The sequence below is a fragment of the Hippoglossus stenolepis genome, chromosome 9 (assembly GCF_022539355.2).
Source record: "Hippoglossus stenolepis isolate QCI-W04-F060 chromosome 9, HSTE1.2, whole genome shotgun sequence".
NCBI classification, from domain to species: Eukaryota; Metazoa; Chordata; class Actinopteri; order Pleuronectiformes; family Pleuronectidae; genus Hippoglossus; species Hippoglossus stenolepis.
In genome coordinates this window covers 12,070,969-12,091,328 of record NC_061491.1, presented here as the reverse complement: position 1 = coordinate 12,091,328, position 20,360 = coordinate 12,070,969, and the positions used below count along the sequence as shown (strand labels likewise).

The following is a 20,360-nucleotide window of genomic DNA, read 5'->3' as shown; positions in this document are numbered from 1 at the left end:
TATATGTATATGTGGCTTTATGGCGTTATGTGATTGTTGTAAATGTCAGCTGACCTCATCATATGCTCAGTCTGTTTTAATAAGGGACAAACACACTGACATCTCCTCCCTCGTGGCTGTCTGTGTTGGTGGTAACTGGAAATCTGATAAGAATATACCATGAATATGTGAGGAGCATTGATTTGAAAAAAAAAAAAAAATCAATGAATGTATGTCTAAACAAAATGAATTTTATCATCCCGAGCTTATCAGTGAAGCTGCAATTGCAGACAAAGCATATGGTTTGGAGCCCTGGTGCATTTCTAAATCTGGCCTCTCATTCTGAAATTATCATGGCCCATTTAATGTTATGGATTCACTTATGGGGCTTTTATTTTTATTCCACATTCAACTGTTCCTGCTAATTTCACAAGCTGAGAGTTGGCAAAGCTTTAGAATGAAAGAGTTGGATTGTGATGAATGGCAAAATTACTTACAAAGGAAGGTTTCTCTGTGTGAGAAATAGAGTTAATTAACTAGTTTAGAGCCGTAGGGGCTTAAATTGGCATCGGTGCAGCCCCCCCACCCACCCACCTCCCCATGAGCAGAATTTGACATCCCTATAGAAATGGGGGGGAACCACGGGCAAGGCAGCTGGGGGGTTGGGGCAACCAGATGGTCTCCCAGCCAACCAGCGAGTCCATAAAGACTGCGGGCCTATTCACAACAAAGTACTCCAACCACCTCCTGTACTTATACAATCCACACACACGCTCACACGTACGCACACTCAACACACGAGCATTGACTCCTATCTACCTTCAGTGCCATTTCAACTTATCAATAGCAAGGGGTTCAGCAGTGTGCGAGGACCCTCTGGGACTCCCTCCCCAATTACTTTGCTGACTGCGGAGGAGCGTTGGGATTTTCCGAGGCTGTGTTCGCTGCACACTGGTCTGCATGCAAGCCTTTGAATAAACCAATAAAAATATGAAATACATGCCTGAATAACTAGCCCCCCGATATTTTAGAGCAACTAATTGCTTAGGGGTATATGGCCGGGATATAGCACATATGAGTGTGTAATGAGTAATGAGGGCAAGGTAGAAACTGATACACTGCTATTGACTCATCTATTATTTACTGGTAAGGAATATTTATTATAATGTTGAGGTGAAGTTCGAGCCAGGAAATGAAGTGCAAACTCCTATTTCACAGGACAACTATTATTTATTTTCTGCCGTAGTTCAAGTAGTGAATTTATTACATGTGTTTGCTATAAATATATGTAGCCAAAGATCCTGTTTTTTTTTTTTTCAGCACAAGGTTTGCAAATGTGCCTCTCTAATGAATGCAGGCCCCTTTGTGTGTGACTGTCAGCCGATCAGGAGAATCACAGCAGGATATGAGTGCATTATTATCATGTCACTGTGGGGCAGGGCTAAATTATCAGCCAGTGTCTTCCTACTGCTGCCTAACTGCTGTCCAATCACACAGAGACATCTGCTGGACTACGGCTCTGTGTGTCCAGCTGAGTCGACAAAAAAAGAGATAGTACATCATAACCTTCCCAAAAAACCTTTTTGCCTTCGTGACTTTATTGACAATGGTAGATTAGAAAAAAAAAACAATAGCCGCGTTGTTTAAACCACAGGGACACATTGTTAGCACACTTTGTTTATTGTATAAGTGTAGGTGATCTGTCTGATTTCGTTATTCTGAGAAAGAACCCCCACCCCCCCTCCCAGCCAACACCACCACCCACCCAGCTCCGTTATTTTCTTTCATGTCAAACCGGCGACTTTGAATTTCTTGTTATCTCTTCTGTTTGGTCCTTCTTTCATGTCAGCCACAAAGCCGCACGCGTGAACAATGGGCCTTAATTTGATTTCATTTTTGATTCGGTCCAATCAGCCCGGTTATGACAGGAGGCGAGCTGGAAAGAGGTGCGGCGCGCGGAAGGAAACACTATCAAAAGGCTGAAATTAGATGATTAGACGCAGAAGAAAACAATCTTCTCATTATTTAAGTCCAAGAGGGATTGAGAATGATAATGAGGGGCTGACAAGAGAGAGCAGTTGAAGACAGCTTTGAGTGTGTAAGAACATCCATATTTATCTGAGTCAAAATCCAGCAGTCACCTGTGTAATTTTGTAATAAATAATAACAAGACAAACCTCTTTTCTGTCAATCTAATACCTCCAAGAATTTATAGCTGCAGTGTATTGTCTATTATGGTGCATTTTACTCAATCAAAAAGATTCACCTATGCATAAAGATGATTTAAAGTTCAGTTTTAGTAATCATAAGAAGCAAACATGATGCAGATTAATGCTGTAATATATTTTTTTGTTTATCTTAGCATATAAACCTGCTCACTTCTTTGTCTTCTTTTGGCAAAAAGCCTCCCTGAAAAGGTGTTTTTGCTGAGGTAAATGTAATTTACTTTTTTAAATAAACAGAATAAAAACACAGTAAATGAGCTAAAGTGTTGGAAGGAAACGATAACTGTTTGCTGCTGTTATGATCAGATATGACTTTGCACTCTCACATCTTTCTTGGTATTTATTTCCAGTTCCATCTCTGCAAACAGACTTATTCGCCGAGGGGTCTTTTGCCCAACTTTATCTATGTTTGATTTTATCTACTGAAACCAGAGAAATCTTTTACCAGGGCCATACCTGCAGTATTAACCGGCCTTATGCTTCTTCCCTATTTGACCCCTTCTCTGTTGCTAAGGCTGTGAGTACGGGCTGTGAGACACTTACCAGTCACTTGAGTTTGAGTGCCACAGCTTAGAGCACCTCACCTCAGAGCTCCACTTAGTCTGTCTGCGCCCAGATCTCTCCTGACCGGCTGTCGTAATGCAGCGTAATGGAGGATGAGCATCCTCAAGCAGCCTCGTTACTCAGATTGCCACACATCCTGACCCAGTGTGTGCATATACTGTACATGTGCCTCTGCCTCACAGTCTGTGTGAGCCCCTGGGTATTGAGTGGGTGTATAGTGGTTCAACTTTTGCTTCACAAACTACTTTGCCCTTGTGGAAAGTGTAATTGCTCCAAAATAGTCGAGCCAAATGGCCGTGGCCAGTGTGAGAAAAGACTGTTTGTCTCTAAGTGGAACAGTGCCAGCGGACTCTCAGGAAGTCGGATGAACAATATCGGGAGAGAGACAGACATTATCGGGAGATCACTTATTTTCCTGTTGTTCATCTCATCAATAATTGCTTCATTTCATACTATCCAACCGCCTGTACTCTCTCTTCCTCTTAACACAGTGGATCTCAAAATGTGGATCTGTCTTTGGTATCTGCCAGACATGTTCTCTAGTATGTTCTGTATTGTGCATATTTCCTTTTCAGACACTAACATGGCATTTTAATAGTGTACTAAACCTTCCATTCTCTGCATAGCTCAGACAAATATACAGTAGTTTACTTGAACAAATTACTCACTGTCCACTGAGCCAAGGTATTAATCCCTAGGTTTTTAATGGTAAACTAATTTGGTTTGCTTTGGTTAATTAGATGACAACTTTCTTCCTGAACCACAATTATCTCATTTCAGAAGTTAATCTCAAAATAAATAAATAAATATTTCATGAACACATATGATCAGTGGAGTGAAATTTATGTTGCATGTGATTTTAAAGGTTACCTGACTAGTTACTCGAAGTGGCGAATATACAGAACTGGGAAAATTGAAAACAACATACAACTGATTTAATAATATATATTAATCCCACTATTGCATTTTTGCAATTAAACCTATATGATATTCAATGTTGGATATAATTTAAGGGTGACAACACATGACAGCTCAACATGTATTTGTAGTGGAAACCATTTTTTTTGCACTTTATCACATCAGAAGACCTGTGCATTTGTTTAGTTAAAACTCATTTCCATGCACAACCCTCTTCGGGAGCACACAATAAAATAAACAGACAGGGCCACGTAAGTTAAGGTTCAAACCTAGACGCACAATAGATGATAAATCACTCTCATTTTCTGACCGAGGAGACATGTGTTCAACCTCGATCATGCTTTATGTGCGACCATTTGACATTAGTCATGAAACAGATGAGTCAGCTGACTCTGGCCTGTAGAACAACTAATAATGATTTTTAAATGAGAAAAATTTTGCGTGATTTTAATGATGAGGGGTTTTTTTAGTCAACATAGTAAAAAATAAAGAATATTCTCATTTGAACATTAAATAACTTAGTATTTACTTTTAAACAAGTAGTAGCATGGTCATCACAAAGTATATCACAAGAATGTGCCCTGGACTCAAACAAACTAGATTATGCATATTCTATTAAATAACCATAGTAAAAGACTTGTTAGCAGTGAGCTCCAGTTGTTGTGACATAAATATCTGAGGTGAAAACAACATTGTTAGTGAGTGCTCACATCAAATCTCTGTGGCAATAACGTCTTCGTATGTTTGTAACCCTGAGCTGTAGATGTCCATTCCCAGCTCCGTCCGGCTCTCCAGTTCAGTGGTCAGCTCCTTCAGGATCCTCTCCAGGTCCTGGTTCTTCCTGTGCATCTGCAGGTAGTTGATCTGGAGCTGCTTCTGGTACTTGATGACTCTGTCCTTCTCCCTGTTCCAGGTCTGCCTCTCCTGCTCAAAGGTGTTCGCCAGCCTTTCCTGAGCGTCCTTCTCCTCCCTGAGCTGCCGCTTCAGTCGCCCCACTTCTGTCTGGAGTGACTCTGTGGAGGCGTCTTCCCTGTTCTCCTCACCCCGGCCCTGGGTGGGGGAGTCGGAGCCTTTGATTAGTTTTTCCTGAGTCTGGGCATTGGCCTCGAGGTTCAAACTGTGTCGCAGCCTCTCCTCTTTGGCCACAACCAGATCCTGTTTCATTTCTTGAATGTCTTTCTCGAGTTTGCCCACTTTCTCCCTCAGCAGATCAGCCTCGTTCTTCTTGCGTTGGAGTTCATTTTGGCAAACCTGAATAAAAACAAACGGAAATATTCATACATGGGCAGAGATTAGGAGGATTATGTTGACTGATATAACAGCTCTAATGATGTGAGGCGTCAAATTATCTTTTTTATTAAAGCTAGATCCCACTGTCTGTCTGCTAAAACTTTGAAGCACCTGAAGGTGAAAGTGTTGCATATACTAGCAGATAACATTCCTTCTATTCATCATATAAGCAACGTGTGGGCATTTTATTCACACATCCTTATTTAAACCCCATTATGCAATGTATCGCCACTGAATCATCGACAGACTAACCTCGGCCTCTATAGTGCGGGAGCGCAGTTTGTCTTCATGGTCTTTATTCTGTTTCTCAAGCATCTCCATCTTCACTGCGTTCTCCTTCAGTGACGCCCTGAGGCTGACTATCTCGTTTAGCCGGATGTTGACGTCCGCTTTGCTGTCTCTCAGCTGCAGCTTCAACAGTGAGATCTCTCCTGTCTTCTGGCACACCTACATTTGATCACAGACAATTTTATATATATGTTAATATGGGGGAAGAGGGCTGTGGTAATAGCAAAGCAAGAGATTTTTTTTTGTAATGAAAATGTAAGTAATGCCCCTGATGTCTGATTCTTTAGTGATGGATTTGTGTTTTCTCTTAAACATGATGCAAAATGTTGGATTTTTCCTCTGGTGATGGACGAGCATCACTCAAGGTTTGAGTACTAGATTGCTTTGTAAGCTGCCAGGTTTAAAATCCAACAGATATCGCTCTTGACTCACCTCCCACTGAGTTTCCTCGAGTGTCGGCGCCAACTGTGTGCTCTCGGCCTCGTAAGACCTCAGCCTGAGCTTGATGAGATCCTTCTCCCGGGTCAACTTTGAAACGTCTTCCTGGAGCCTCTCCTTCTCTGCCTGTACAAGAGTGCATTCCTCATTTCACAACATGTTGCAAGTGTGCAAGGTCTGCTAATGATGAAATATTCAATCTGAATATGATTCTTGAGCTGCTTTCAGACATGAAAACTGATGTTCGGACATTGTCCTGTAATTTTGTGGAGGAGCTGTACGTGAGTCCACACACTTTGTCCAGTTGTCTGATTTCTAAAATGTCAGTTGCTCCAGCCCCATATGCACATTGTCTGTGTGAGCCCATGTTAGAATACTACCGAAATTTCTGGGAAAATCCACAGTGAGTGATGTTCTTAGCACCCGACAGATGCAAAATGGGAAGAATACAATGCCATATACGGAGAAAATGGCAACGATGTTGATTTGGAAAGACAACGAGATTTGAGAGCTTCTGGCGAGAAGGGTTGACACTGATCTCTACAGCAGAATTTATCCATTATGTCCAGCCTCCTGCATGCACTACCCAGGTGCCAGTTATTGTCTGAATGTTCCAGACATTCTCCTCTTGCTGTGAACGCATCTGACTCGGACAACCTGCTTCCTTCTTTATATGCGAAAGACAAATGACGGAAAAATGTCATTTGTTCGGGACGCAGTCATGTTCATGTCTGAAAACGGCTACAGATTAATTCACTGATTTCCTGGAAAGGGAGAAAAGTTAACAACCAGACGAGACGTACAGGGCACTGGTAATAAGAGACATATTGGACTGACCTGGAGCTGGCTGACCTGCAACTGGAGCGCTTGCTGGGTTTTTGCAGCCATTTGCGACACTTGTCGTAACTTTGTGGAGCATCGCTGCTTCAGCCCCTCCATCTCCTCGGAACAGTACCTCTGTCTCTCATCAAAGAGCTGGCAGGTGTCTACTTCCTTCTCCTCAAAACTCCCCTGTTGTAAGGTGAACAAATCCGAATTGAAAAAAAACCCCTCAGACATTTGCACTGTCTAACAACTGATGAGGCCATGATCTTGATTAAAAGCACAGTTTTTTGTTGTTGTTGTGTGACAGCTTGATACCTGTAGCTCCTGCAGTTCAGTCTCTCGCTCCAACAGCCTTTGTTCCAAACGTTCAATCAGCGACTCATCTGTGGTAATGGGGGATCGAATCCCACCTGCTGTTTCAGAGAGAGGGCTTGACTTATCTGCGGAAAATGGGGAGCCGGCATCTCCATTAGCCTTAGTTGCGAAGCCATCAGTGTTTAAAGGAGTCCTGTAGCTAGAGTCAAGGTTAGTGCTATTCCCCTTGACCCATGAAGGCAAACTGGGTTGTGCTGCCTTGCCGAGACTATTTGCAGGAGCTGAGCTGCCATCACTGTGACTGACGGGGCCTGTGGAAGCACTTAGGCTGCCGCTGGTGCTGTGGGTGGGGAGGCTGGACATAGAGTTACGTCCGGAGTCTGACAGAGTCCCTGAAAGAAGAAAAGAAGACATCGGACTTTGCCATTTCACCTGAATAATCAAATTTTTTAGACATCATTTTACCAAAATGAAATAGATAAAGACCTGAAAAGGTGTTGTGTTTAAACTCTGAACTCCTTGGTTTCTCCAGAGGACAAAGGATGCGGTCCAGGCTGCTGTGGCCTGTCTCTGTGGAGGATGTACTCTTGGGAGGCACAGGCTTGAAGGCAGTGGAACGGACCAATGACTTCTCAGCAGTGGTCTGAGGAGTGAAATGACACACAGTCAGGGGTGCTCTTCCCTATTTTAGTTTTTATATTCAGTGGCTTGTCTTAGCGGAAAGCACAGCAAAAAAAAATTCAAGTCCTCTTGTAATGCTATGGTGAATCACATTTCGAAACTTGAAAATCGTAATGACTGGCTTTCACCGAGATAAATATTGTCACATGCTGGAAGTCTGTACAAATGAAAGGGATAGACTTTTTTCACCGTAATTTATTTTCATATTAGAAATAGAACCAGCGAAGCATGCAGAATTGCTTCACTACAAGCTGGCAGTATTAAAAGCTACACAGCAGTAGTTGCAAGTAAAATTCACCAGACTGTCATAAAAGAGAAAACTCATTTCAAAGATGAACTTTTACTCCACATGCCCCATCTGTGCTGTCCAAGAACGTCACGAGCAGTACCAAACCACCCCTCCTCTCTGTCCTCCCCTCTGCATCCCACATCTCTCCCCCATGTGCTGTCTGAGGGAAGATAAATAGCCTTTCTCCGGGATATTAATAATATGAGCTACTGCTGAAGTGTAAGAGGTAAAGCTTGTGAGCTCAGCATTCCTTCTCACTGACTTCATGACTGGGATGCCTTTCCTCATTTTTCTCTCTTTCTATGCCTCAAACTCTCTTTGGCCCTCGATCTCTCTCTTTTTTCCTTTATCCTACCCTCTCTCTCTCTCTCCTCCGCTTCTCCTCCTTTCCCTCCCATGCCCCAGAGGAATAAAGGCCTATTGAAGGAGTCTCTATTTGCTTTCTTATTCTTGGCACAGAAATGACTTCTCTAAGAAGATCAAGGCATACTTGGGTCATTAATCTGGGGGGAGGTGATTAATAAACTGAGAAGGCTCAATGCAGGTTATATGGGATGGCTGCTACCTATTAAACCACCTGCTGTGCAGGTTTTATCCTCAACTATGAGGTTTTCAAAGTTGGTGTTGGTTTTTCTAGTTAATAGCAGCAGCTTATCTTAGATTGGCATAAAACAGGGCTACAAAGCTAGCATGGTTTGAACCAAAGGTAACAAATTATTCATATCAGCACTTCTTAAAGCTGACTAATTTACACCATGTATATTGTTTTTTCATTCCGTGCATTAAAACAAAGTGTAAAATTGACAATTTTCCGTGTTACAGGCAGCGTTATGTGTTGATCTATTCTTGTGCTGGGAGCAGTAACATCCTGGAGTCTCCAATGATTGGCTGGCAACTGCTCCCAGGCAAGGAATATACGATGCATAATCCCTTGTAAAACTGAGGATTTTATATATTTTTTTAAGCTTACGGTATAAACAAATGATAAATTGCATTTTAATTAGTGAACTAACAAGTTGCTTGTAGGTGTATTTAGCTGTTTCCCACTGTTTCCGGGCTTTATGCTAAGCTAAACTAAACAGCTTTGGGCTCTGGCTACATATTTACCATACAGTTTGCCATTAATCATCTCATCTAACTTATTGCAACAAAGCAAATGTAGTTATTTTGGGGCAGCTGGGGCTCAGGAGAGAGGATCATCCACTATAACCAGAAGGTTGATAGTACAATTCCTCCAGTCTGCATCCTGATCTTTCCTTGGGCAAGATACTGAACCTCAAATTGCCCCAGACTGCTGTGCCGACAGTGAATGAATGATGTGTGATTGAAAACATTTAGAATACGGGGAGCCCCGTACGGATGTGTACGTGAATGGGTGAATGTGATTTGTACGTTGAAGTGCTTTGAGTGGTAAAATCACTCTTTAAATAAAGTACCATATTTCCTAAGAAAGTTAAACTATTCTTTTAAAATCTATTTTAAAAGTGTTTTTGGTAAAGTAGCATTTATATGACAGCAGTGAAATTGACATTTTTCTCACCGCCTCATTCATTTTCCTCGACATGAGCAGCAGCTTTGGTTGCAGTCGCCCGTCTGACTCCCCATCTCTGTTCCCTTTGTCCTCCATCGATACTCCTCTGTGATTGGCCGACCTCGTTTTATTGCTCACCTTTTGTGAAACAGGATAAACATTTTATCTAAGAGCAGGGCAATATATGCTGTTACATTCACGTCACCTAAAAAAGCATGTGAGCTCACCTTGATGTAAAAGAAATCTTCACTTCGTCCCGAGCGGGAGTGGGTGAGGCCTTTGGAGGGATGAGCTGTGGACGAGGAGCCCTGAGTGAAACCACAGTTCAGTAAGCCGTCTAGGCTGCAACCGCCACTCTTTCTGTGATGGCTGGTTCCCTTTCTAATCCTGTACTCAGACGCCCTGCAGTGTTTCGTATTGAGGCTGTTGCCGTTGATCAGGCTGCTGACGCTCCCCATGGTCCTGCAGGCATAGGTGAGCGGATGGTGGGGCTGAAGTCCAGGTGGCGAAGTTACACAGAAGCGAGGAGAAGACACAGCTCATGACACCGGAGAGGCACCGTCAGAGGTATCATCTGCAGAAACAAGAAATCGATAATACACAAACATCACTGTTGATCCTTAAACAAGGTTTTTTTCTTTCTTGAAAGGACAAAGTCACCTAACACCTTCCTCTGGTGCTCATCAGCTTCCCTGTGTTGTTTAATTGTATTGCTCCCTGTTCAGTCCAGACATGCAGTGCTGAAGCAGGTGTGTTCACATTTGCAAAGTGAAAAGAGTCCATCTTGGCGCCCTGCCTGGCTTTGTGTGTCTAGATTTATGGCTCGGCCGTTGAATTTGACAAATAACCCTTTGGGTGCCCTTCCTCTAAACAAACTGGCAATTAGGCTATTTACTGCCTGCTCAACACTTGGCTCGAGCTGCCATCAGAATAACACTGCAATCATTTTGCATTTGCTATTCCACTTGAGCATTGCATTGACAGACCACAGAGCAATAGTCAAGTGTTAATAATGTAATTGGCTCTAGTTGTGAAAGAACATTGGAAGGGGGAACAGAGAGAAACATTTCGTAGAGTTACTGGCGATGCGATCCATCCTCTCTTTAAAGACAAGCAGACCCCAGATGTTGCTTGTCGTGATCTCTAACCCACAGGGGAAAACTCAAAGCAAAGAGGCTACTGGCTGATCAGGCTCGACGGCTCCCCTAACCACCTGGTCCTCAGTCTTCAACCATTTTATAATAGCCGCAGCAACAAAGCTTTAAGCCTAATGGGCCCGCTTTAAGTCACATATTAGTCCGCATTGCATTTGGCTCCAGGCTAATCCATACTTGTGTGTCTGTATACACATAGCTGTCAGTGTCATTTTCCAGAGGTGTTTGATGAGCATGATTGAACGGGAAAATGCGGAATGAGCGCTGATCAAGGCTGTCACTTTTCATCACCCCCCAAAACAATGATAGGCGTGATGAGACGTGCAGAAAAAAGATGTTTCACCACGAGGACAATCACAGACAGACAGTGAGCGAGACAAGGAATTAGGAAACTTTGAGTGATGGTTATACGCCGGAAGAAACAGCTAATAGTTTCAGTTTTTTTGAGGCGGGACATGGGAGGGAAAGCTTCTAATGATGAAAGAACCACACAGTCATTGTTAATTAATCTTCCTGCACAGCTTCACTGCTGATCTTCTGTTTTGTTCAGGATGAAATTCAAAAAAAAATCCCACAAAGTAAACATCAAAACGTATTGAGTTAATGAATGTTATGTGATGTTAAATTTGTACCTTCACAAGTACAAAGAGAAAGCCTCCCCCTGTGTCACTGATGCAAACAGCCCCTGACATGACTGTGACTGCCTCTCTCTCCTCACTGTGCCTGCGTGTCTGCCCCTAAATCTAAACCCTGCTCCTCACTATCACTCTCAGATATTAGCATCCACCACAGACATGGGACCGGAGTAATGAAACAATAGATCTTTACTTACTGCCCGGTCACACTAAAGCATCCGTCTCTAGCAAGGCCCCTGCAGAGTCATCTATCCAGTCGTGGAGAAAGCAAAAAAATCCAGATATGTGTGCACGTGTGCGTGTGTATGGCCTTGAATGAACCAGCAGCGAACGCAGAGCTCACACTATCAGCACAGCCAGGAGGGTTTGCTTTCTGTTCTGTGGTAGAGGGGTGGGTCTTCCCTGCTTTTCTGGATGGCCTGTACACAGCTTTGCATTATAACCGACATGTAAATTCAGCTGTGCATGTGTGTGTGTGTGTTTTGGGGCCTCCCACTACCCCCCAGGCCCCCCCAGGGGAACCAGTGTCCAACATGTGCTTCTATAGAACTGGCGTGTGCCGCTCAAGTGATTAACTCCCGGCCTTCACAAAAGATCTTTTACACCCCCCTCCTCTCCCTACTATCACCCACCGACACCCCCCTGTTTGTCCATCGACTAACTGTGTAATAACCATTCATCCTCAACCCTCCCTTCTTCCATCAGTCCCTCCCTCCATCCATCCGTCCTACTCGGTGCCCTGCACCCACCCTGAATAAACAACACTCCATCCGAAGGAGGAAAAAAAAGGCGCTTGCCCTCTCTCTTTTCGCTCTTTGTCTGTTGAAGTGTGCCGCTCTTTGTTTGGACTCTTGTGTCCCAGTTGATGTATTCTCCCACAAACAGCCCAGGACCATATTTGAGTGTTAAATAAATGACTAGTCCTCACAATGAGAGGACTGGAGAGCTTCAGTTTTCATAGTGATTTACCTCCGTGCTTTCTTGATGGCGTTTGTTCAGACACACACACACACACTCTTGCACACACCTTTAAACGTCCACACAAACAACACACACTTCCAGTCTTATTGCTGGGGTACAAGTCTCTCCAAGGCAGTGGAGCGGTCAGCATCCCACAGAGTACACAATGTTGACAAAACACCTTGTGGATGAAATACAATCACACACCACGACAGGAATATATACAAGGTAGTGTGTTCCAAATGAGCAAACAACAAAAGAAAATATGGGGGCCCCTAAGCTGTGCTGGCTATAAAATAAGTGTAAATCTTGCACCCCATTTTTGTCACAAGTAAACGTACAGAAATGTGAGGAGGAAAAAATACTGCCTACAGATAGAACACTACGGCTCCATCGATCAAACACAAATCAAAAATGAGATCAATCTGTTAAAACTAATAACCATGAGAAGCGGCATGACCCTATGATGTGATCGTTCAACATATGCAGACAGAAACGGTTTCACCAGATTACATCATAGTGTCTGAAACTTTTTTTTTACCATCAAATGTTTTCACTGACCCACTTATCAAATAAGACGGCATCTGTGCAGTTTAATCTTTTTTTGGAGCAGAACCGTTCACTCCTCCTTTCAGCCATTGTTCCCTCGATTAGTCCTATTCACAGCCCCGAGCGTGTGTGTCTGAACAATGATCCTGTGATTTCACTTTTATGTCCCCACTCACCTGCTAATAAAAAAAACTGCCTATATATGCTTGCATTTGATTCACATTTGATAATAATTTGATTGCTCCATCGTGGCAAATTTTTAATATGCGGTACAAATGGTCTGACCTCACGACGTTTGGGTGGACAGCATGATTTAAGACCTTTGGTGAGGCGGGACGGGTAGGGTGGGGTGGGGTGGGGGGGGGTGGGGGTGGGTGAGTGGATGCATGCACATAATCTTATATCTGATTGGCTCTATGTTTTTTCAGAGTCCATGCAAAAGAGTGTGCGCACCCATTTGATGTGTGTGTGTGTGTGTGTGTGTGGTGATGGTGGAGGTGAATGGGTGCTTTGTGTCAGGCAGGTCAGCTGGATCTCAGGAGCTGAAGACGAGACACCACACCAAAACACACACGCTAACAAACCGCCACACTTACTCATTGACGCACACACACACACACACACACACGCCAGAGCATAGCCAATCCATTAGCACAGCCAGTGGAAGGCAGCAGCGCGCTATAAAGACCCCAGGATTTATACCTGTCTCACAATGACCATGAAACTGTCTTGTGTTCTCACTGTATCTCTACACTGCCACGGTGCCAGATGGCATCACTTTTAATTCTCACTGTCTATATGGTAATTTCCAGCAGATGTATGTGTAATCTATCTAGTTCAGTGTGTCTGTTTTTTTAGGTCAGTCTTGGACAGCTTATTGTTCTTTGTTCATGTGTAAACACAGAGTTTTATATCTTTTTGTATGTCACTTTGTTATTTGAAGCCCCAACTTGTTTAAATTATTATGGTGTTCCTAATCTAGTTGTAAAAAAGTATTTCTGCTTTATTTAGTAAAAGGTCTTTTGAAAAACTAGTAGACATTAAACTTAAAAGTAACAATATTTTATCTTTTTAAGTCTTTCCCCAATTATTCAAAAATTTGTGAAGTTTATTGTTTAATTATGGTGAAAGACTTTAGAAATCAAACAAACTACTGAAAAGCAACTTTTTACAGGAACAGAGCTCCCAAACTGACATCACATGATTCCACCTCCCTCATGCTGGCTCATCACATCACGTGGCTCAATATGTGAGTCAACATATATTGAAGTACGTAGCCTGTTAGGCTTCACAGGCAGTACGTGTTACCTCAGCCATCGAGGTTACGTTTTTTCGTCTGCGTTTGTTTGTCTGTCTGATAGTTAGCAGGATTATGCACAAACTACAGAGCAGATTACCATGAAAGTTGGTGGAGGGATGCAGTGAAGGAGGCTGTAAAGATTTGAGAAGAACTGATTCAATTTTGGTTCGCATCTAAATCAGGAGGCGGATTCTGGATTTCTTTTTTTTCTGTCTTAAACACTGCAAGATAGGTTGTTTTTCCACATTTTCATTGATTTCTCAGAAAATAATCTATGGATCTTGTTGTGGGAACTGATATTTATGAGTTTAAAAATCATGAGCTGGTGAATTTAAGTATGGTTTCTTGAGGGGACCATCTTGGCACTATTGAGTGTCATCCTAGTTAGTGAATCCATTTCTGGTTGTAGTCTCTCCAGGGTAGTCGTGTGTCCCAGTGTTTTAATACATAATGCTATTTCACTGCACTCTGTGCCAGGACTACAGCCAAGCAGAAATGTAATGTATTTAAATTCATTGTCAAATATTCAGAATTATACTTTTAATTTGAATGAGACATCCATTTAACTCAATCTTCATTATGCTGTTCCATCCCTTCAATGCAAAACGTTGAAGATCTTGCTCACAGTGTGATGTAACTTGTTAGATAACTCCAATCGGTCAATGATTCAACACTGCTTCACAATGTAAAGAAGTAGGACTTTCCCATTATCCCACAGATTACTCAGAGAAAATGAAATTCACAAATTAAAGGGAGACGAAGAAGAAACGGCGCATATTCAATAGGGTATATTCTCAGAAAATGATGAGCTGATCTGAATTATTGAGAGGTAGAGCTTCCTCTGTCATCCTCTGTGGTCACACACACACACACACACACACACACACACACACACACACACACACACACACACACACACACACACACACACACACACATGCACGCTTCCTCGTCTCATGTCTTACTCACCCTCTGGCTGAGTTGGGATGAGTAATGTGGCCTCCAGCAGAACATCAACAGGGAGTGAGGTGCAGGGTATAGAGATAGCCATCTATCATTGACTCTCAGTGCCAACACACACGCGGGCACACACACACACACACACACACACATAGATAGATACACACACAAACACACACACACACAACGGCATCCAATAGCAGCTAATTGGGTAATCCTTTTAGTGCATTGTAAAGGAGATTGAGCATGAATGGTGCTTCAATGCTGAGGAGCAGAATACCAGACACTCATTACTGCCTCAGAGTAAGGAGATGGACTACCAGGCACAGAGCGAGAGGCACGAGCAGAAAGAGAAAGACACAGACATGGAAAGACAGTGTCTGAGTGTGTGTGTGAAAGAGAGATTTATATTCTGTGCAGCCAACACTGCATTATACATTGATAACTGCATTGTCCAAACAATCAATGTCTCCTCTGTTCTGAGTTAGAGGAGGATGGTTTGGATGCGGAGAAAAGGTTAAGAACTGTAAGTTTGCTTAAATAATGTGAGTAAAACATCTATTTCTCATTCATTTGATCTCAAAGTCTTTTACTGGCAGGCATGTGGCACCATCTTTGACTAAAGGCCAGCTTTTAGCGAAAGGACCCCCTGCTGAAATTAGATTGCACATCAGATGCTATTATGTGCATCCAAATGAGACATTAGGTCAACCAAACAATCAACCTCCTCGGGTTTTAAGAGATAAGGAGGTTGTCGGCACTGCTCGCCGGGTTCGCGCGGCTGACCAAACTACCGCTCTGGTAGCACAGACATTAGCATAACCTTGGCAGCTGGAGTATAGAGGAAAATGTAATTTTAATGGAGTCTAAATGGGGGCCTTTAGTACTGTGACGAGGATGGGAATTGATGCTGGTGAATTTAGGGAGTTCTAATAGAGTTCCGAGAATTAAATACCCGAAATTTCCCTTTATATTTCTTTGTTGAGCTTCATCCACCCTTACAAGATTGATTATTGCCTGGCGATATGTCGCAGCACTTTTCTGTGATATACTTCAAACTCATGCAGAGCCCTGGAATCTGCCCAACAGTGGTTTTAAAGAATTGAATGTGTCTTCGGTTTGAAACAGCAGCTCGCCAACTTGCTGCATCGGCATAAAATATTTACTTCTGAGGCTTTTATGCCACTCTAAGAAAAGCAAGTACACACTGTAACCAGTGAAAGTATTTTTAGACGTTTTTGAATTACTTCCCTTCCATTACACATGAATATTTAGCTTTTCCATTAACAGTTGCTTGTTTTGAACAGGATTTGTCATTTATGCATGATATGGCAGCTTTCATAAATATGAAATGTAAACACCAGTTATCGTTTGTACACTTTTCAGCTCTCAGTAAGAAAGACACTCATGTTGTCATGGTGCACAAGTTATATTGGTCAACATTGGATGGCTGTTACTGGTGTTGGATCAGTTTTCAGATATTTTTGTTTATGTAAAAAAAAATTATATTATGATGTCATATCATAGACCTGTGTTCATAATACAAATGAAATATAAACATTTCATATAAATAAAGTTTATAATATTATTTTTATTATTACTTGGGCCAAGGAGATTATGTTTTTGTCTGTGTGTTAGTTAGCGGGATTATGCAAAAAATACTCAACGCATTACCATGACATTTTGTGGAGGGAGAATCCAGAAATCTTGTTGCTGATCCAGGATTTGTTTTCATTTTCTTTAACTGGATGTTTTTCAACACATTTTTTGTTGATTTCTCAGAGAATAATTCATGGTTAAAGTTAAGGTTGTGGATCTTGATTCAGAAAAAAATCAGGCATGTTTGAGGGACTGATAGCGTCTTCCAACTGGTGCAGCTCGACTGAATCTGTTCTACCGATTGCAATTCTAGAAGGGAAGATCCAAGATTAGTTTTTTCCAGTTCTTTAAAATTGCGAGAGAGGCCAATTTTGTTGATTCCTCAAAACAATTATGTAGGAATCTTGAAGGAAAAAAATCTGACATATTTAGGGCGCTGGTAACGATGATTTAGATGTGTTTCATGGGGGTGTTGTGGTTTTTTTCAGCTGCTGTATGGTGACGAATAGAGCTAGAAACCTACAACAACAACCAATGAGAAACATAAAGATGTGGTCTTAGCTATAAGGCTTGTTTTGATTTAAAGTGACTAAACGGAGGCTCCACTGAGAACGATTCTAGTTTTGTGGTGGTATTAGGATGCTGGATCATACAACCTGCATTCTTAATACACACAAAAAATAAACAGTTTGAACTTGGTAATAGCAGTGAATCACACGTATTACATAAACACAACAAAACCCTGGTATTTCTCTAATAGTCACACAGTCACTGCAGCGTTTCTCTCTGCCAAGTCTGTCTCATACTATTCTTGTTTGATACAGTATCACAGTGGGATGACATGCAGAGGTAGGTGGAGAAGAATGAGGCCTTTCCTGGCACCGGGGCCCATTGACCCTGCCAACTGACGACTCAGTGATAAGCTTGTCATTCAGGAGCATAACCATCCTCCCATCCTCCTAATCTGCTGTAGCTGTGAGCGTGCGTGTGCGGATGTGTGCGTGTGTGTGTGTGTGGATGGTGTAATGTGGGAGTGAGAGAAGGCACAATGAGATCACTTTCGGGGATCTATATCATCCTGAAAGCAGCTGGAAATATGTGCTGCAGGCGATACCTGCGCTCAGCTCCAAAATAAAAGCACTCTAACTTTTCGAACACAGGGAAACTCAACATGGCCCTTTCATTGCTTGAGGTGTCAAAACCAACAAAAGTCAGATATTCACCATCTGCGCACATCTGTTCAGCTGATTCTCACCACGTTTGACGGTAATTCTGTTCTAAAGAGCTTTATGGGAATCGTGATGGAAAAGTTGAAACATCGTCATGAGCTGAGGCTCACAGAGATGTGGAGATGCTGCACTTCTCTGACTCAGAGCCTTCACTCACGAAAGGATGCTGTATTTGGGTATCTGGGACAGTTATTTAAAGCAGCGTCTTCTTTAGCGGGTCATGACAGCTCTAATGGTTTGTCACAGATATGGAACTGAGCTGCCTTGATTCCCTTAACAAAACGCTATATAAATACATATATATATATATAAAATCATACAAAAAGTCAAAATATTTACATCAGCAAAAGAGATTCTTCACTTCACATAAGAAAACAAAGAGCGCGACTCTTCTGTGACAAGACGACGGAAGTGTCTTAGCTCTTTTCATCCTCCACACCCTCGTCTCCTGATCCTGTGCCTGCCCTGTGTTTTCCCTCTGAACAATCAGAGAGCAATCCTGAACGTGTCTGAACAGGTGCCCCTACCAGTTCACCTTGTCACCAGCACAAGGTACAGTAATTCATGTCTGAACACATGTGTTGCTGTGCACAGGTGTGACAGTGCTGACACTGGGAGGTTGTGCAAAGGGCAAACTGTTCCACATGCAAATGTTTTCCTTGAGTCTGCAACAATTATACACCAGAATAATTAAGAACTGTCGGGTCCAGCTACTTAAGAAAATCACAGGGTGGGACGTATCTCGATGGACAGATTTAACTCACGCTTAAAAATACCAATAACGACTGTCTCTGTGCCGCTCATTCCCTTCCAAATTGCTGTGTACAGTGCAACACTTAAACGGAGCCTCGTGCTGCGCCCTGTTATTTCTCCAGTTTTAAAAAACAATGGTTTGTCCAGGCAAGGCTGCGCTGAAAGTAAAGAACAGTGTCGGCGGTTTCCTGCGAAGAAAAGAAAAGTTGAAAGCAGACGTTCCCTTTGGAGCTGCCTCAAACCCCAGAGTGAAATTCAGCTCGTCTTTTAAAAGTGGTGAAACACTTGGGCTGCTCCCTTGCAGAGAGACTTTGGTTCAGTCAGAACAGGAGGCACACTTTACACCTGGTTTCTTACTTGGGACAAAAAAATTACATCACAACACCTGCCCTTAACAAATCTGCATGTACACTGGAATCGGTGCGGATTGCCAGTACCACTCAGCTCTCACTCCTGCTTGAAGTTGCAGGACAGTGTGCTCTGGCTGCGCCTGTGCCATCATTTGTCCCCTGTCACATCCACTCAAACAGCATTAACCTTCCTCCGAGCCCGGCTGGAGGTGACTTACCTCCATTATAGTCTGCCTGCCCCCACAATCACAGTCACTGCCTCTGCTGCTCTGTCTCCCAAAAGCTGTGTGGATCACTGTAGACAAACCAATTCCAGCCGGATACTACTTGCAACTACATCTGTGGGGAGAAAGAGACATGTCTGCTTGTGTTTGCCTGAAGTCCTCTGCGGGTGTCCACTTCCTCTTCAAGCACCTGGTGCGGTGCAATGATTCCGTCCCATCTCCCACACACTGAACACTGTCACATTCCTCCATAAGCATGCTCTCTCTCTCTCTCTCTTTCTCTCTCCACCCTCTCTCTCTCTCTCTTTACAGTGTATCCTAGTTTCCTCTCTCCTGAACTCCCTCCCACTCTCTCCTTCACTCTGAACATCCAACACTCCCTCCCTCCCTCCCTCCCTCCCTTCGCCTCTCGCCTTGTCCACCTCTTTGTGCACTTCTCTTAAGTTTAAGTATTCTCCCTCTTTCATGCCTTGTCATCTGCATCCGTCTCTCTCACCTGTCTCCTCTCCTTCCACTTTACCTCTCTCTTTTCCCTCTTTTAATGGCCTTTCCCAAGCAGCTCTGCCATCCATCTTAAGTCACTTCACTGCCTCTGTATATGTCTACACGCTGCACATCATCCATGCCCACACTTCGGAGCCACGTCTAAGTTGCGCAGCACCAAAAAGTGCAAGAATTAGATGCTCTCGCAGTGCATTTCCTTTTATTGCATCTCCATCGGTGTGCAGCCTACATGTGTGCATGTTTAAGATAAGATAACTTTATTGATCCCACGCCGAGGAAATTCACTAGCAGCAGGTAGGTCAGGATTATAGACACAGAATAGGCAATAAAATTGAAAGATACAGACAAAATATGTACATAATATACACATTTCACTACAGACGGAAATATGATTTGCGTACAAATGTACTTGAGTACAAATCTGCAAGTAAGCCAGTAAGTGGCTCCTGGTTTGACCACTCATCCATGCTGTTACCCATCATGCTGTGCTGCTATAGGTTTAACCTGCTTCACCGCTCCACTTGCTCTCTCACACACAGGAAGCCAGGGGCAGATATGTGTGTGGTTTTTTTTTTTTGCTTTATCTATGTAACAGATGAGTTGAATAAAATGGAACTGGTTTGAAGCCCACATTGCAAATCCTGGCAGAATACTCATTTGACATGCTTGCACATCCTCTCGTCTCTCCGCCGCTGCTCCTGTTTCTTCTCTCCGTGTCCATCATTTTCCTGTGCACCTGTCAGCGTGTTTTTTTCTCTTGTTCTTCTTATCTTCCTCTTCCTTCCCTCTTTCACAGTCCA

At 42.9% G+C, this 20,360-nt stretch overlaps 1 protein-coding gene across 3 annotated transcripts; it reads right to left on the bottom strand.

Moving 5' to 3' along the window:
• Positions 1-3,594: 3,594 nt before the first annotated feature.
• lzts1 (leucine zipper, putative tumor suppressor 1) lies at positions 3,595-19,389 on the bottom strand. 3 transcript variants are annotated; one of them, XM_035166470.2, is made up of 9 exons: positions 19,051-19,389; positions 9,571-9,917; positions 9,353-9,481; positions 7,329-7,485; positions 6,843-7,234; positions 6,540-6,713; positions 5,697-5,828; positions 5,229-5,423; positions 3,595-4,937 (listed from the first exon to the last, which is right to left on the bottom strand). In XM_035166470.2, the coding sequence occupies exons 2-9, from the start codon at positions 9,799-9,801 to the stop codon at positions 4,398-4,400; spliced, it is 1,950 nt and encodes a 649-aa protein (XP_035022361.1). In that variant the 5' UTR covers positions 9,802-9,917; positions 19,051-19,389; the 3' UTR covers positions 3,595-4,397. The 3 variants fall into 3 exon arrangements, with proteins under 3 accessions (XP_035022361.1, XP_035022364.1, XP_035022363.1); XM_035166473.2 differs by lacking the exon at positions 19,051-19,389 and adding an exon at positions 14,911-14,995; XM_035166472.2 differs by lacking the exon at positions 19,051-19,389 and adding an exon at positions 11,330-11,703.
• Positions 19,390-20,360: the final 971 nt, after the last annotated feature.

Excerpts from the sequence above, each read along its gene's own strand:
- lzts1 (XM_035166470.2), bottom strand. The coding sequence starts at position 9,801 with ATGGGGAGCGTCAGCAGCCTGATCAACGGCAACAGCCTCAATACGAAA. Across the intron at positions 7,235-7,328 it reads TAAACACAACACCTTTTCAG|GGACTCTGTCAGACTCCGGA; the intron begins GTCTTTATCTAT and ends TTCTTCTTTCAG. Across the intron at positions 5,424-5,696 it reads TCGAGGAAACTCAGTGGGAG|GTGTGCCAGAAGACAGGAGA; the intron begins GTGAGTCAAGAG and ends GATCAAATGTAG.